This window comes from Haliotis asinina, chromosome 4, assembly GCF_037392515.1.
Source record: "Haliotis asinina isolate JCU_RB_2024 chromosome 4, JCU_Hal_asi_v2, whole genome shotgun sequence".
NCBI lineage: Eukaryota > Metazoa > Mollusca > Gastropoda > Lepetellida > Haliotidae > Haliotis > Haliotis asinina.
Window position 1 is genome coordinate 46,915,280 of NC_090283.1, and position 15,320 is coordinate 46,930,599.

A 15,320-nucleotide genomic window follows, 5' to 3' on the forward strand; every position below is an offset into this window, starting at 1 on the left:
AATGTAAAATGTGAACTGTCGGTGAAAGAAGTGGGCGTTGAGGAAGCCTGGTGGTTAAAGTGTTCGCTCATCACACCGAACAACAAGGTTCGATTCCCTACAAGGGTACACTGTGTGCTGCCCATTTTGGGTATCCCATCCACACACACACACACTGTGATATTGATGGCATATTCATAAAGGACCGCAAAAATCACACTCACTCACTCACTCACTCAAAGCCTGCAACACCATAGTGATTTAAAGTTAATCCCAGTTGAAACCAAATTGTTCAAGTTCTATCAAACAACTATGTTTTACATAAATTTCCATATTCCTCATGCATAGCAAAACATTATTCATGTACGACTATCGCCACATTCACCATCGATCCTATGCAATATGCAGGTGGAATTTAAGTAGTAAATCAAATATCCATGAATGAATTTAGTCAACCATATGTATTAATTATTTATCTTTCATTGAAAATAGAACTAAAGTATGGGTAGTGAACTGTCGCATGTCAGTTAATACTCAGTGGTATGATAGGATGTTACGCCAATACCAATTCGTTATTTTGCTGTTCAGTCTATGTGTTTAACAGCTGTTGCAACATACATACACACCAGGCACATGAACTCAAGTGTACATGGAGGGAATATTTCATACACTGTGTATAGGACACTTTGAAAGACTACAGATCAGTACATGCCTGGGATGAATTTTGCGGTAAGTCAGTGAATGTAGCTCACTTTAATCACTATTATAGCAATAACACTATAATAGTCCAACCTGCTTCATGTTGACCACGATATTTTATGGATGAAAACCCCCTGGATGCCGAGTTTTTTTTCAGGAGCACATTTTCCTGATGTTTGAAAAGTTGTCGTTGTGGGAGAATTGCACTCGCATGTTTCTGAATCTGTACGACTATAAAATTACACAGACATGTAGAACATTAATTTTTCTATCCTTTAAATATATGTGCTACTGCCTCGGTGGGTTGAGAAATAGAAACTTCTAATTTTGTTAAGCGTTAAGAACTCCGCTTTTCATCTTGCATTGATAAAAGCACTGTACTACGAGTTTTCATTTGTCATTTTTATGGAAAGTGTGAGCTAAGAAAATATAGTCTGATATCTGAACGACATAAGAATATATAACCTTATACGCTCAATATTACACATGACCTGCAATAAATGTCAAAAATGGGTTTTCTTCAGTGACGTCAAACGTCAACAGAGATTTCATTTACGTATAAAAATAAGGGGGCATAACTCCGCCATGCTTTACATTAGGTCAATGTAACTCGGATCCCATGGAGAGAATTTGTTGTGAATATGGACATTTTCGTTATGTTTTGTTCACCATGGACTAAACTATTCCAATACAAAGTTCCCCTATGTGAGAGGATACCTTTTGGTAGTTTCACAATTTGTAAGAAAAGATGCAAGTGTACAACATGAGAACGCATGTAATAGCGATTCGGATTTTTATATCCGATACATAAGTTAGTTCTTCGATTCCCATATTTTCTCGTTGGTGCAGATGTATTTTGACTAATTTTGCATCATTATTAACGGAGTAAGGGGGCACGGAAAATAATACAACATTTTAGCTGACGTTGTGGTATGTTTTGTGCATTTTGTGACGCCGTATACAGAGGACATTGGTTTACTTATTAGTACAAATCTCACCTAATTTCCAGTGACTGTGTAATAGGTCCCTGCTTCTATGTCAGAATTCAACACTCTTTAAACAAAACATGAAATGAATGGTTTCACTGAAATAGTGGGCTGAATATGTCAACAATTAGACTGCGTACCTTATTTTGAGCAACACCTGCACCTGTTTGATTATGTAACTATTGTTATTGTTTATGATTATGTAACTATTTCTCCTCTTTAGTATGCAATGGTGGGTGAAAAACGATCGCTTGAATGCAGTTATTAGAATATAGGTGTAAGGTTTGTCCAAATTAAGATGTGACCGGGTTTATACATCTTTAAGCAATTTCCTTTTAAATGTTGTTTACGCTTGATTTCCTGACATCACAGTATGTTTTAATCGAATTTGAATTGATAATAGTATCGAAAACAACGACAATGAACAATAAAACGTTTCTGACAAACGCTCACCTGACTAATCAATATTCATAATTATTTTGTCTATAAAGCGACACAAACAAATTCAATGAACAAGACAATTTCTTTGAATATGTGTGCCTATACATTTCACGAAATGTATAAATCACTTTCATTAATATTATCAGTTTTACATATGACGTTAAATAAGCTCGCTGATTATTAAGCTGTTCTTATGAAACTGCAGTATTTGTCCCAACGTACTGTATATTGTACATCACAGGAACTAAAGGACATGTTGTAGTAACTGCTACATGTGATCTTCTAACATTTGTGTAAAGGCTTATAACATGACATACGATACTAAATGTGTCAGTTTCCTATGGAATCCGAGAAGGGACATTGTCGCGTTGTCGCAACAAGCAAAATGAGGCAAAAATTAACCAAAGGGCGACAATGCGACATTGCGACATTTCGCCTGTTTGTCGCATTGTCGCGATGTCGCGTGTCGCGTTTCGAATAACATTTTCTCTGTCCCTCCAAAGTGCGACACGCGACATAGCCACACTTTTCAACGTGAAAATATGTCGCGTTGTCGCATTGTCGCCCTATCTATGATATGTAAGAATTCACTAAAACGTGACACGCGACAATGCGACAACGCGACATTTCATCAAAATGTCGCGATGTCGCATTGTCGCGTGTCGCGCTTTATTAAAATATTGACCATAGTATGCATTTAACAAATTGACTGAAACGCGACACGCGACACGCGACAATGCGAAAAAATGTATGTCGCATTGTCGCGTTGTCGCGTTGTGGCCCTTTTTGTTACCGGTGCGCATGTGTAGACAGTCAATTAATCTACGCGTGCGCAGAAAATGTTATATTCTATTCCAGACTTCACTGTTCTTTCGTTACCTCCAGTGGTTTTTAAAATGAAGTAGTGCTCGAAATGGCAATGGGCCCTCTCTTCTTGAACTTAATGCAAATCTTTCTTTATTGTTTTGCATACTGCAAATGTATTTAGCCAGTCAAGTGTGTTCTAGCAGCAAAACGAATTAGTAGCGCAACTATTCATTGTAATCACGGCGCACTGTACCCCTGTCATTCAAGGCGGGGCAATTTGCGGAGCAGAGTTAGTCTCTTAGTCACACCAGATAGTTATTATCATACGTTCGAATACCAGCACCATACACATCAATCACTTTGGAGATTTCGACGACAGGTTGTGATTACTGGTTGTGAAAAACTAAAATATTGTTAAAATTCAAGCCACATCGGCAAATTCATCAGGTTATGTCCTCGAATGGTCACTATGTTCCATAATGTGGCTCCTGACAGTTTCGTGGTACAGTCCTGTCCAACGATGATGAATTTGTCTGAGATCTGCCTCTGTTCAGCCAGCAGTGGATGGATACCAGGTAGAATGAGATATCACTTAACCATCCGTCACCTCAATGACAGTTTAGGTCGGCTTTGAACGTGATAACGGGAAAACGCCTTACGAATGGACTGTTAGCAGTAGGATATTAGAAACACTGACATCACTTGGTAGAGTTGCGTACACTTGTAGTGCCAGAAACCAGCTTTCCCTCCCTCACTCCTCTCACTCTTCTCGCCGCTCCACTCCACTCACCCAAGGTTTATTGGTATAAATAGGACGGTATTTCATTACAATGATGTATTGTGATGCCCGTTTTCATTTCTGTTTGAATCCTATATTATTAATCCTGCACATAGCCTGATTCACAATATGCCTCATAATTTTTTTCATACGGATACTATATCCAGCGATACACATGTACTTGTATCGTTTCAAACCTACGGCTGCAATATCAAAAAAAAATTCAGCAAAAGGGTGAGTCTGAATAGAACCATTCCGTTAAGCAACGACACTCAACCACTCTGGACTTCACGGCTAGATGTACGTTTATTTATTATTGTTCTGATTTCGACCCCTGGCTCTCTGAACCCTTTAATAATATCGAAAAAAATCATGCCTCTCATATTTATTTTTTTTACATTCCGCCGTAACTAATACAATTTTGATGAAATGTCGTATTCACGCATTGCCGCCCTTCGCACTTGGTTAAAATATTGACCACAGCATGTATAATAAGATATTAACTAAAACGCGACACGCGACAGTGCGACAACGCGACATTTTGACGAAATGTCGCATTGTCGCGTTTTGTTAAAATATTGACTACAGTATGTATTATAAAATATTAACTAAAACGCGACGCGCGACAATGCGACAACGCGACATTTCGTCAAAATGTCCCGTTGTCGCATTGTCGCGTGTCGCGTTTTAGTCATTAGGCTACAATGCATACATTGGTCAAAATTTTAACAAAGCGCGACGCGCGACAATGCGACAATGCGACATTTCAGACAGGGCGATTGTGTTTACTATTGTTCAACCGACCTTCACCTCAAAGAAATTGTCCAATGTGTACGACAATGTTGATGTTGGCTTTAGCCTAATCTGAGATAATAGTGGATGGTATCAAGAAGGAAACGGGAAATGTCCTGCAGAATTCAAGACTGTGCGTGATATATTTAGTATTTTATTGAACTTCAAAGTGATTGATGAAGGAGAAGTGCATATATGCCTCCATGCCGGCTAATCTTTTCCCACACGTTTCGGGGTTATCGCACCATCAGGTGAATTGACAGCTGAGACTCACACTCCAGCGACGACTTAGCATATAACGTGCTGACTCTGGGTAGGACAGCAGTCTAAGTACACTTAGCCTCAGTACTTTTCGTTACACTCCACTACTGAGTCCAACAAAACCTTATGGGAGGTCGTGTCAGGTAACCTTTGAGACTGACCAATAAGAACACAGCTTACCAAATCGCGAAAGTGCACATTCGCACATGCCTTTTGAACTTTTTATCTCGAAAAGGTTCGAACCCGAACGATTCCGAATGCATCTTAGCGTAGGCCCGCTTCTGGGTGATGTACACGGCATACGTACAACCATGACAACGGTGAGTAAACAGTCGCTGAAAATGCGGCTTTTTGACTGTGGAGAGATCTGTCAGTGACCTGAATATTTTGAAAGTCCCTCCGATCCCTACATAATAACCGTTGTCTGATTGGTTAAATCTATTTAAATCTCGCGTTTGATTGGACAGTCACTGGTCGCTCAGAGGTTACCTGACGGGACTAGGGTTTGTTAGACAAAGTGGTGGAGTGTAACGAATAACACTGAGACTAAGTTTACTTAGACTGGGTAGGAGAGTGAGCTGAGACTATGACGTCAACCCTATGACGTCATTACTGCGCTATAACGTCACAATGTCATGACAACAGTTCAGTCTTACGAGTCTTACGTGTGTGTGTTGGTCATTTTCAGTGTCAATGCCTCCCTCAACTGAGTTTGGTCCTTGTTGTGGAAGATGTTGCAGTAATCGGCAGCTTCCAGTAATGACAAGAGCAATTCACATTCCAACGTGTATGGAATTTCTCGTACAAATGAAGCTGCTTTGAGTTCATCGTTTGTACCATTGAATGATTTGTTGATTAAGAAGTTGAACATTACTGTCTTTCACCGTCATTGCTTCCAGAATGTCCAGGGACAAAAACATATGTATCTAGACACTTAGAAACTTCTCCTGATGCTCTTATCTGTCAGATGTGTTCAACAGATCACCCTTATGTCAGGTTTAAATATTGTTTGTCATTAGGTCTAGATATAGCGTATGATGTCATATACCGATGTAAATTATGACATGAAGACGACATGAAGTGGGAGTGGGGTATACAGAAATCCCCTTAGTTAATTGTGGAAAGTGTCTCGGAACTATGTTTGGGGTGTGTGTGTGGTGTGTGTGTGTGGTGTGTGTGTATGGAGTGTGTGTGTGTGTGTGTGTGTGTGTGTGTGTGTGTGTGTGTGTGTGTGTGTGTGTGTGTGTGTGTGTGTGTGTGTGTGTGTGTGTGTGTGTGTGTGTGTGTGTGAGGGTGGGGGATGGGGGGTACTGAGGATGTTTCATGTCCCGTATCATATCTGTCATTGCAGTGTTACTGACAGTCCCAGATGGGCCAACAACATGTCCGACCGAATCGAGCCATGGGCATGGGTGGTGGTTGTAGCGTCGCTTTGTGCGCTATTCCTCAACACGAGCCTATCCTATATTGCAGGCGTCATGCACGTGGCGCTACTCGAGAGGTTTCAAGATGACGTCACAGTGACGTCATGGGTTGGCTCTCTCTACTCGTGCATGTTTGCTCTTTCAGGTAATTTTACAGCATGGTAGAAGTATTACTTAAAACAGGAAGGGTACTCGGCAAAGTGAAACAAAACAGAATTAGTACTGATGTTTGAAAAAATGCGCATCTTGAAATTCGGACTCGCTATATAAGTGTTAAAATGTATTCCCATAATGAGACATTTGTTTTTCGAAATAAACAGGCCAGAGTTACTCCCTCAAATTATGAAGTAACTGATGTCAGTTGATTTAGGCTTGTCTTCCGTCTAGTGCCAAAAGAAACGATACCAGCAGTGAAGTAAATCGTGTGTTGAAATATGTGGAAACAGACAAACGAATTATGAATTATAAAGGTATGGTGAATGCATCAACCTAGGTTGGCCTTGAGTATTCATACTGTATTAATTCATACCTTTAACCCCACCAAATGTGTGTGTTATGTTAATAAACGTACTAAATCGCCATCACTAAACAACTTTCACACAATGGCGTATTCAGTGACACGAATATGTGGAATATATTATCAATGAATCTTTCGTTGATTCCGGTATGGTATGTGCATACATGTAACATGGAAGTACTCAGAAATATTCTGACAATTGCTTGTTTTATCTTATTGCTTTTCATTTTATTTAATTGAAACCGACTGAAATAGACTGAAATGAGTAGTACCGTTCACGTTTTCCGTGAGCTGGTTTTCCAGTCATGGCGTCACGCTTGTAATGCCTTGTGTTGAATGTGCGAAACCACTGAAATAGAACTTCTTTTATTACCCCAGTTTATGAGTGAGTGAGTGAGTTTAGTTTTACGCCGCACTCAGCAATATTACAGCTATATGGCGGCGGTCTGTAAATAATCGAGTCTGGACCAGACAATCCAGTGATCAACAACACGAGCATCGATCTGCGCAATGGGGAACCGATGACATGTGTCAACCAAGTCAGCGAGCCTGACCACCCGATCCCGTTAGTCGCCTCTTACAACAAGCATAGTCGCCTTTTATGGCAAGCATGGGATGCTGAAGGCCTATTGTACCCCGGGACCTTCACCTGCTTGGATACTACTCAAATGCATATATTATAACCAATGGGCATGTGTATGCAGCTGCTGGGCGGGTTGTGAGAGCCCTATATGTATGATTCTCGGTCAGTGACCATAACTTAAACGTGCTCAACCTCTACGCTCTGCAGGGATTTCGCTCACAGTATGTCAAAGGCATAGTGGTATCTCCAGCAAAAGTCATATATCATTATTTACGTACCATCTTTTTAATATTCATAAATCTACTTTTTTCAATCATCAGATCGTGTGATGAGCAAAGTATTTTAAACTTACTCTATTGTTTTTATCGTGATACTTAACAGATAATGCTCAGTACAGATGTATGTCATAAAGGATGTGTTGTCATCACATTTCGTATACAAGGAAAGTTTTTCAAGCCAGTTCTGTTGGTATATATCTCTCAATCGTTGTGTAAATAAACGGTTACCAAGAAACGTTGAGGGAACCTCTACATATTACTCAGGCCACATGTGATTAATGCCTGTTGTAAATAAATAGCTTTTTTAACATTCTTTATCCTGTCTGTGTGCCCATTTCTCTCACATAAAATCATCATTTAATGGTAAACGACAAGAGGACATCTGTGAAAAGTCTTAGCCAATATTTGTTTACTTTAAATTGCGAATTTATAATAAGAGGAAACCTACCACACTCATCATAAATCATAAGACTAGGTGTGTTCCTCTTTACCCCAAGAAACTTCTTACATGCTAGTAAAGGAACTATTTCTATTTGGTCAAAATATTGAGATGCCCAGACTTCAGCCCCATATAACATTAACATCAAATATTCTGAAAAAGGATGCTAATTTCAAATATCCAAGTATTTTAATTTTTTTCAGTAAACCTATTAACGCTTGAATTGATGAGTACTTTGTATGGGTTGACCAGGGAAGACGATTAGTATAATATTTACCCAGGAATTTATATGAAGTTGTTCATTCAATCTGGTTGCCTTTATAATATCATTTTTCGTGTCGAGACAGTTTATTTCCTTTCTTGAAAGTAATTACTTCTGTTTTACTCATATTCAAATTCAGCTTAGACTGTTCGCATCAATCATTTGCTTCTGGAGACCAGAAATAAGAGCAATGGCATCTGCAAACAATAAGTTGTAACACACCTGTGTGTAACTGAATACCATTTCTTTAGTTTGCATCGCTAGTTCATTGAGAAAGAAGGAGAATAAACAAGGATTGAGTACAGCCTTGTCTAATACCAATTTGTACATTAAATGTATTTTTTTTATTCAAAACACTCACCTTCACATAATCATATTTTGATAAGTTTGACGTTTTACTACTTAGACCACTTGCTTTAAATAAATTATAGCTTATGTCTTTGGACAAAATCAGAAACTTTAGAAAAATCAACAAATAATACATGTATGAAGACTTTACCACCCTGTATATTAAGATATGTTTGTACAACACCCTGCAGTATGAACATGGTATCAAAAGTTGTATACCCTTGTCTAAAGCCAGCCCTCAATGAATACAAGCTCAAGGTATGTTAAAAATCATCAGAATACTTGACAAACTCTGCAATTATCTTGTTTATGCCTGGAGATTTATTGAGTTAGAGGTTGTCTATTATTTCTTCTCTTGATATTGGAGAATCAAGAATCTCTTGCGTAAGTTCATGATTTGGATCTGGAACAAACTGTGATGGGTTGTTACGATTGTCATTATCGTGACTGTCATCATCATCAGCTGCAAACAAAGTTCTAAAATGTTTTAACCAGTTGCTGGTAGGGCTATTATTTTCCCCATCTTTCTTTTATTCAAACATGTTAATTCATACCATTTCTTTTTAGAATTATCGATGTATAGTGTTTTGCTTTCGTTTATGATAATCAGTGCGTTTCTTTTTTCAAACAGCATTGTATCTATTTCCAGAAATATTATACTGATCTAATGATTGCTTGTCGTCTTGTTTTCGAAAATTGTCCAATGCTCTGCCGTTTGCATTCATAATCATGCCAGTTATTAACATCATATTTCACGTCACTACTACTATTTTTCATATCTGATTCTGATCTGACAAAGAGCCTCTACAGTCGATATTTGTATTGATTAACGTAAAGGAGCTATCTACATATTGCTCTAATATTTCCTGAACTGGATCTGGTAAAATATTCTACCGGAAGTTTCTAATTTATCATTGTCCCAAACAAACTTGAAACATTTGATACAGACAATTTTATCCTACACATATATCAATCACTGGTCCGTTCAAAACTCGATTATGGCTTCATCGTATATGGTGGAGCCTGCAAAAGCAACCTTAAACTTCTTGATTCTGTCCAATATCAAGGCTTAAGACTTTGTCTTGGGTCTTTTAGAACTTCACCTATTGATAGTCTCTACGTTGAGGCCGATGAACCATCTCTTACACAACGTCGTATAAAAGTATCCTTACACTACATTACTAAATTATACTCTAATGAATCTAACCCTGCATATAACTGTGTGTTCAATGCACTTTATGAGGATTTGTACGACAAGAAGTCTTCTCTCGGTCCGCCTCTAGGGCACAGAATTAAACCCTTTCTTTCTTCTCCTCTTTGGCAGTTGGTTAGGCCCCAAGTCGACCTAACATTAACTTCGTTTAAAAAATCAGAAACTAATGAATTACAATATAAACAAGAATATTAATATCATCAATTTAAAACTAAATATAGCAGTTACAAACCCTTATTTACAGATGGGTCCATGGACAATGGTGCAGTAGCTTGTGCCACTGTCATTTGATCGAAAACAATGTCTTCTAGAATTCCAGAAAACAGCTCTATTTTCACTGCAGAAGCAAACGCCATATTAACTGCTCTTAAATATATCCAGAAACACTCTAAACATAAACAGTATAATCTACTCATACTCTCTTTCTTGCCTTCAGGCTATTAAAAATTTATCATGTAAACATCCACTTTTAACTAGAATTATTGAAATGTATAATGATCTTGCTACTGGCCAATACGACATCGTCTTTTGTTGCTTACCCAGCCGCGTAGGCATTTCAGGGAATACATTGGCTGACCTTGCTGCCAAGGCAGCACTCAACAAATCTGTGACTCCACTTCTTATTCCTTACTCAGACTATAAAACTGCTATTGGATCTTATATCTGTGATCTAATGCAAAGGAAGTGGAACATCCAAGAGGGTATCAATAAATTACATGCAATAAAACCTTACATTGGTTATATACCCATTTGGGTTGTCAGTCCAGATTTGAAGAGGTTATTTTACGACGATGTCGTATTGGCCACACTAGATATACTCATGCGTACCTGTTAAAAGGTGAGGATCTTCCATTTTGTATCCCTTGTGATGAGAGAGCCACAGTCAAGCATATTCTGCTTGACTGTGTTGAATTCTCCATCACAAGGGGTAAGTATTTTACAGTTAAAACAATGATGCAGAAGAAGCGGAACACTCAAGTAGGTATAAATAAATTACACGAAATAAAACCGTATATTGGTTACACCTACTTGGGCTGTCAGTCCAGATTTGAAGAGGTCATATTACGACGATGTCGTATTGGTCATACAAGGTATACACATGCATACCTGTTGAAAGGTGAAGATGCTCCGTTTTGCATCCCTAGTGATGAGAGAACCACGGTCAAGCATATCCTGCTTGACTGTGTTGAATTCTCCATCATAAGGGATAAATACTTCAATGTAAAAACACTTTCGGATCTTTTTAACACAGTAAGTTCTCATTTAATTATTGGATTTTTAAAGGAAATTGATTTCTTAGTTGAATTATAATTGATATGTTCTGTAGATAGTTGTCTTTTAATGGTTGGTGGTATAGATTAGGAACAGTGATTATTAGTGGCTGTACCCTCAAAGGGGGTTGAAGTCTTGTAAAATTATTGTCCTCCTGAGAGGGTACGTAAGTCCCATACTTTTGAAAGTAAGTTTATACTTGCCAGGATTTTTCAGCGTAGTATTTTTGTTATTTTAGTTTGGCTAAAATTTCGTATAATCGCCAGCGGCTGAGGGGATGGTGTAAATCCAACTAGGGTCCATGCAGGTAGCAAAGGTACTGTAAGTCCCCATGGTCCCTAGTGTGGTGATCTACCTTCTGTTGTTGGCGATCTATAGCCTGTTTTTATACTGTATTGTCCATATAACGATATCAGTTTTAATTTTCCACACTAGTTTTAATGCTAATTGTGATATTCTAGGTGTTCAATTGCCTTTCGTTGACAGGTTTTATAATAAACACATAGTCCTTTTCATTTTGCTGAATGTTTCCGTCACGATATGGCTGATGTGACGTTAAATATTAACTCACTCACTCACTCACAGACAATTTTACCTACTAAGGGTTCAGGAACGCGAAGCGCTCGTAATTAAAGAGTGACTGGGAGATGTGCTAATTTTGATCGGGATGATATCGAAAAAGTATTTTACATAGTCAATTAGAGGTATGGAGGAAATAAAGTAATCTTCAACACTTGCACCGTGATAAAAGCAAAATTACCAAATCAGACCCATATCGCCATTCATCATATACATATTGGAAATAGAACACAAATCAAGTAAATTTCTACCAAAGGTGTTTATCACTCTGTCGGTGGAAAAGCTGTTAAGGTTATATTAGTCTAACAAGAAATCCCAACAAGATTTATCCCGTTGTTTGTAAATTTGTGCCAATTCTGGCATTAAAATCTTCACCACAGAGTACATAAACGTTTGGTAAATTCGACAACAGTGACTCTTGAAACAATATTATTCCATTTCTACATTCTGTAGATAACTTCCGCTCTCTCTGGGAGTGTTCCGGACTCGTAGCGGGGGTGCGGGGCTGCGTCCCTTCGTCTCCATGAGGATTAGTGGTTTAGCGGTAAACTGAACACTTTTCAGTATTGTTAATCAGCTCACTCACAAAGCCCTTTAGCCTTTAGCGTGCAATAAGACTTTTGTTTGACACAGATCGTTTTGGAGTCCGATGGAAGCAAATTTCATGACTATTTCTCCAGATTCTGCCTACAACTTGACCTGCTGTTTCTCTGACAGAAAGATATTAAAATATATTTATTGCTTCTCTCTATATTTCAGCCCCCGTGGCCAGCTTCATCATCAACAGGTGGAACTGTCGGTGTTGTGTCATAGTTAGTGGTGTGCTTGGCCTCGTAGGGTTTGCTTCCAGTAGCCTCGCTGATGACATACGCTGGCTCTTCCTCACATACGCCCTGATGACGGGTAGGTCAGGACGCCCATGTTGGTAGGAGTCACGGTGTGCGTAGTGATCGTGGTATAGGAATAACACATTCATGTATGATCAGTTTCTAAATTGTTTCTCAGTTCATCCTTTCAACATATTTTTATTGATTTAGACATTTTTGTCTTCGGAGAGTCTCCGATTAAGCGTAAATATAGCTTGAAGAAGTTATGCAACTGAAATTTCATATAAGCTGTCGGTGAATACAAATTGCTTGTACTGCAAAAATTTACAACCTGAAGGAGAAGCATGTTCTCGAATTGTACATGATACGTGAAATGGAACGATGTTGATCAATCTCGTTTTAAATATACATAATTTCTCTTCTGTTTCCTCATTAGCTTTTTTATTCGTATTTTATGAATCTCTTAAATCCAGTGCTCTCTACCTTTTTCATAGTATATTTCAATCGTATTTCCAGGACTTGGCCAAGGATTGTGCTACACTGGGTGCCTCGTGCTGCTCGGCTTTTACTTCAAGACGCGGACAAGTCTAGCCACCGGGATAGGAATAGCTGGCTGTGGACTCGGTAACTTTCTTATGCCCCCTCTAACACAGCACCTGGTGGACGGATATGGACTCAAGGGGACCTTCCTCCTTCTGGGAGCAGTGGCCTTTCAGTCTTGTGTCTGTGGTTTTCTCATGAGACCATCCCAACACGAGCGTCAGAGACACTTGAGGCGTCAAGAAGAGGGAAAAGCCAACCAGGAAAACCTAGCCTCGAGATGCCAATCCTGCTTCAACCAAATCCGCTCATGCTCAATACCACACTTCATAAAAACATCCTTTACCATGTACCTGCTAAGCGTTATGACTTTCACCGTTGGATGCTCGACCTTGAAGTTATACTTTCCTGATTTTGTGATGAAACAAGGAGCGACCTTCCAACACGCTTCATCACTAGTCTCAGTTACCGGTGTCGGCAGCATCGTGTCCAGGATCTGCCTCGGATTTGCTGCAACAGACCCCAAGATTGGACCATCGCTTCTATACTCTGGGGCCAATGGTGTGACTAGTGTTCTTGTGTTCTTCATACACCCCTTAACTCAAACGTCTGGGTTGAGGGTCGTATTTTCGTTTTGTCATGGAGTATATAATGGCGGCATATGGACTCTATTTAATGCTATAACATATGCCATTGTAGGAGTACATCACCTAGCATCTGCCATGGGTTGGGTGATGTTTACGTGCGGGATGGGGTACCTCATCGGAGGACCCATAGCCGGTAAGTACAGAGCGTAGATCAGTTTTTAATTCATTTATTGTAGAGTATTGTTGATATTGTTCACTTGGAGGTCATCATTTATGGTTACATTATGTACAATAGCACATCTACATGGCACTGTTCGAATTGCACAGTAGGGGTGGTGGAGCGTCCAGCATGTGTGCTCTAAACCAAAAACAACGAACCCATGAAAGTTGACATTACATTACACAGTTGAGATTGTTTACACCCTACCATCCTCGATTTCTCCAGGGTATGCGTTACGACAAGTCTCTACTATACCCCGGTTGCTTCTGCAGCTCAGCCCGATAGATTTGTTAGCTCCCTTGACTGTTATATTTTTTTTTCTATTTTATCCAATCAGATGTCTACGCTGGGAAGTTAAACGAAGCAATCATAACTTACTTTCGCTTTATATATTATATAACCGTCATAGCCGGTAAGTAGAGAGTGTAGATCAGTGTCTAAGCTCATTAATAATATTGTTTAAGTAGAATATATTATTTATGGTGATAGAGATTAGTCTACTCTTCATCCACTGTTTCAGGAATGCTGCTTGAGGCGACGGGAGATTATCACGCCGCATTCATGTTTTCAGGTTAGAATTTCGAAAACTATGTTGACTTCTCCATATCAACACTACATTCATCTCGACCTTTTGGAAGGCTTGTCTCCCTGTCGCCACTATTCTACTACATTTTGACATTACATTCTCTCCATTGACCTGAACTGTGTAGTTAGAGCAGCATCCCTCTGCATAGCACACAATAGTGATATTGTGGGGTTTTTGCCAGCTCCTCTACCGGGGTGGTGGGGTAGCCCAGTGGTTAAAGCGTTCGCTCGTCACGCCGAAGACCCGGGTTCGATTCCCTACATGGGTACAATGCGTGAAGCCCATTTTCTGGTGTCCCCCGCCGTGATATTGCTGGAGTATTGCTAAAAGCGGCGTAAAACTTAACTCACTCACTCATCTGTCCTACCAACCTAAACAATATTTGCACCATAATGGTTTGTCTCTTTTCCTTCAGCCTCGTCTTTTCTTCTGGCCTCAATATTTGGCTTACTGATGATCTGTGCTAGGACAGAACCTCCGGACGTGGAGACAACACTTACTACAACCCTACCGGAAAGCGAGGCCTTGGAATCTTAAATACAACTGACGGCCGTGTTAGAGAACTTGGTCTCCTGTTGGTTAATCAGTGTCCAGTTAATCTGGACACTGTACATTCTAGACGATTTCTGGACACTGTTCATTATGGACGATTCCCGTTGGTCAGGCATGTGAGGCACACGCCAGCGCAGCGATGACGTAACACCACTGCCACAGGCTAATTTACATATCACGTGACCGGACTTTTCTCTTGTTTGTAAACTAATGCGCACATTCAGTAATATGCTGAGACTGGGCATAAGGCAAGCGATTCGACGAGGTTTTCATAATGTTTTACACTGTTGCGTAAATATTGTTCTGCTACCACGCCAGTAAGGTTTGACAATACATATTTACATTTCAAA

The 15,320-nt window shown here is 39.4% G+C and overlaps 1 protein-coding gene across 1 annotated transcript; it reads left to right on the forward strand.

The window, feature by feature from the left end:
- Positions 1–567: 567 nt before the first annotated feature.
- Positions 568–15,320, forward strand: LOC137282525 (monocarboxylate transporter 12-like). Its single transcript, XM_067814283.1, has 6 exons — positions 568–708; positions 6,095–6,312; positions 12,418–12,561; positions 13,002–13,805; positions 14,353–14,403; positions 14,834–15,320. Exons 2-6 carry the CDS (start codon positions 6,126–6,128, stop codon positions 14,953–14,955), a joined length of 1,308 nt encoding a protein of 435 aa, XP_067670384.1. The 5' UTR covers positions 568–708; positions 6,095–6,125; the 3' UTR covers positions 14,956–15,320.

What these genes read in the sequence shown, in the direction of transcription:
- LOC137282525 (XM_067814283.1), top strand. Translation starts at nt 6,126, where the DNA reads ATGTCCGACCGAATCGAGCCATGGGCATGGGTGGTGGTTGTAGCGTCG. An exon ending in CATCGGAGGACCCATAGCCG is followed by an intron (nt 13,806 to 14,352) that starts GTAAGTACAGAG and finishes CCACTGTTTCAG; the next exon opens with GAATGCTGCTTGAGGCGACG. An exon ending in CGCCGCATTCATGTTTTCAG is followed by an intron (nt 14,404 to 14,833) that starts GTTAGAATTTCG and finishes CTTTTCCTTCAG; the next exon opens with CCTCGTCTTTTCTTCTGGCC.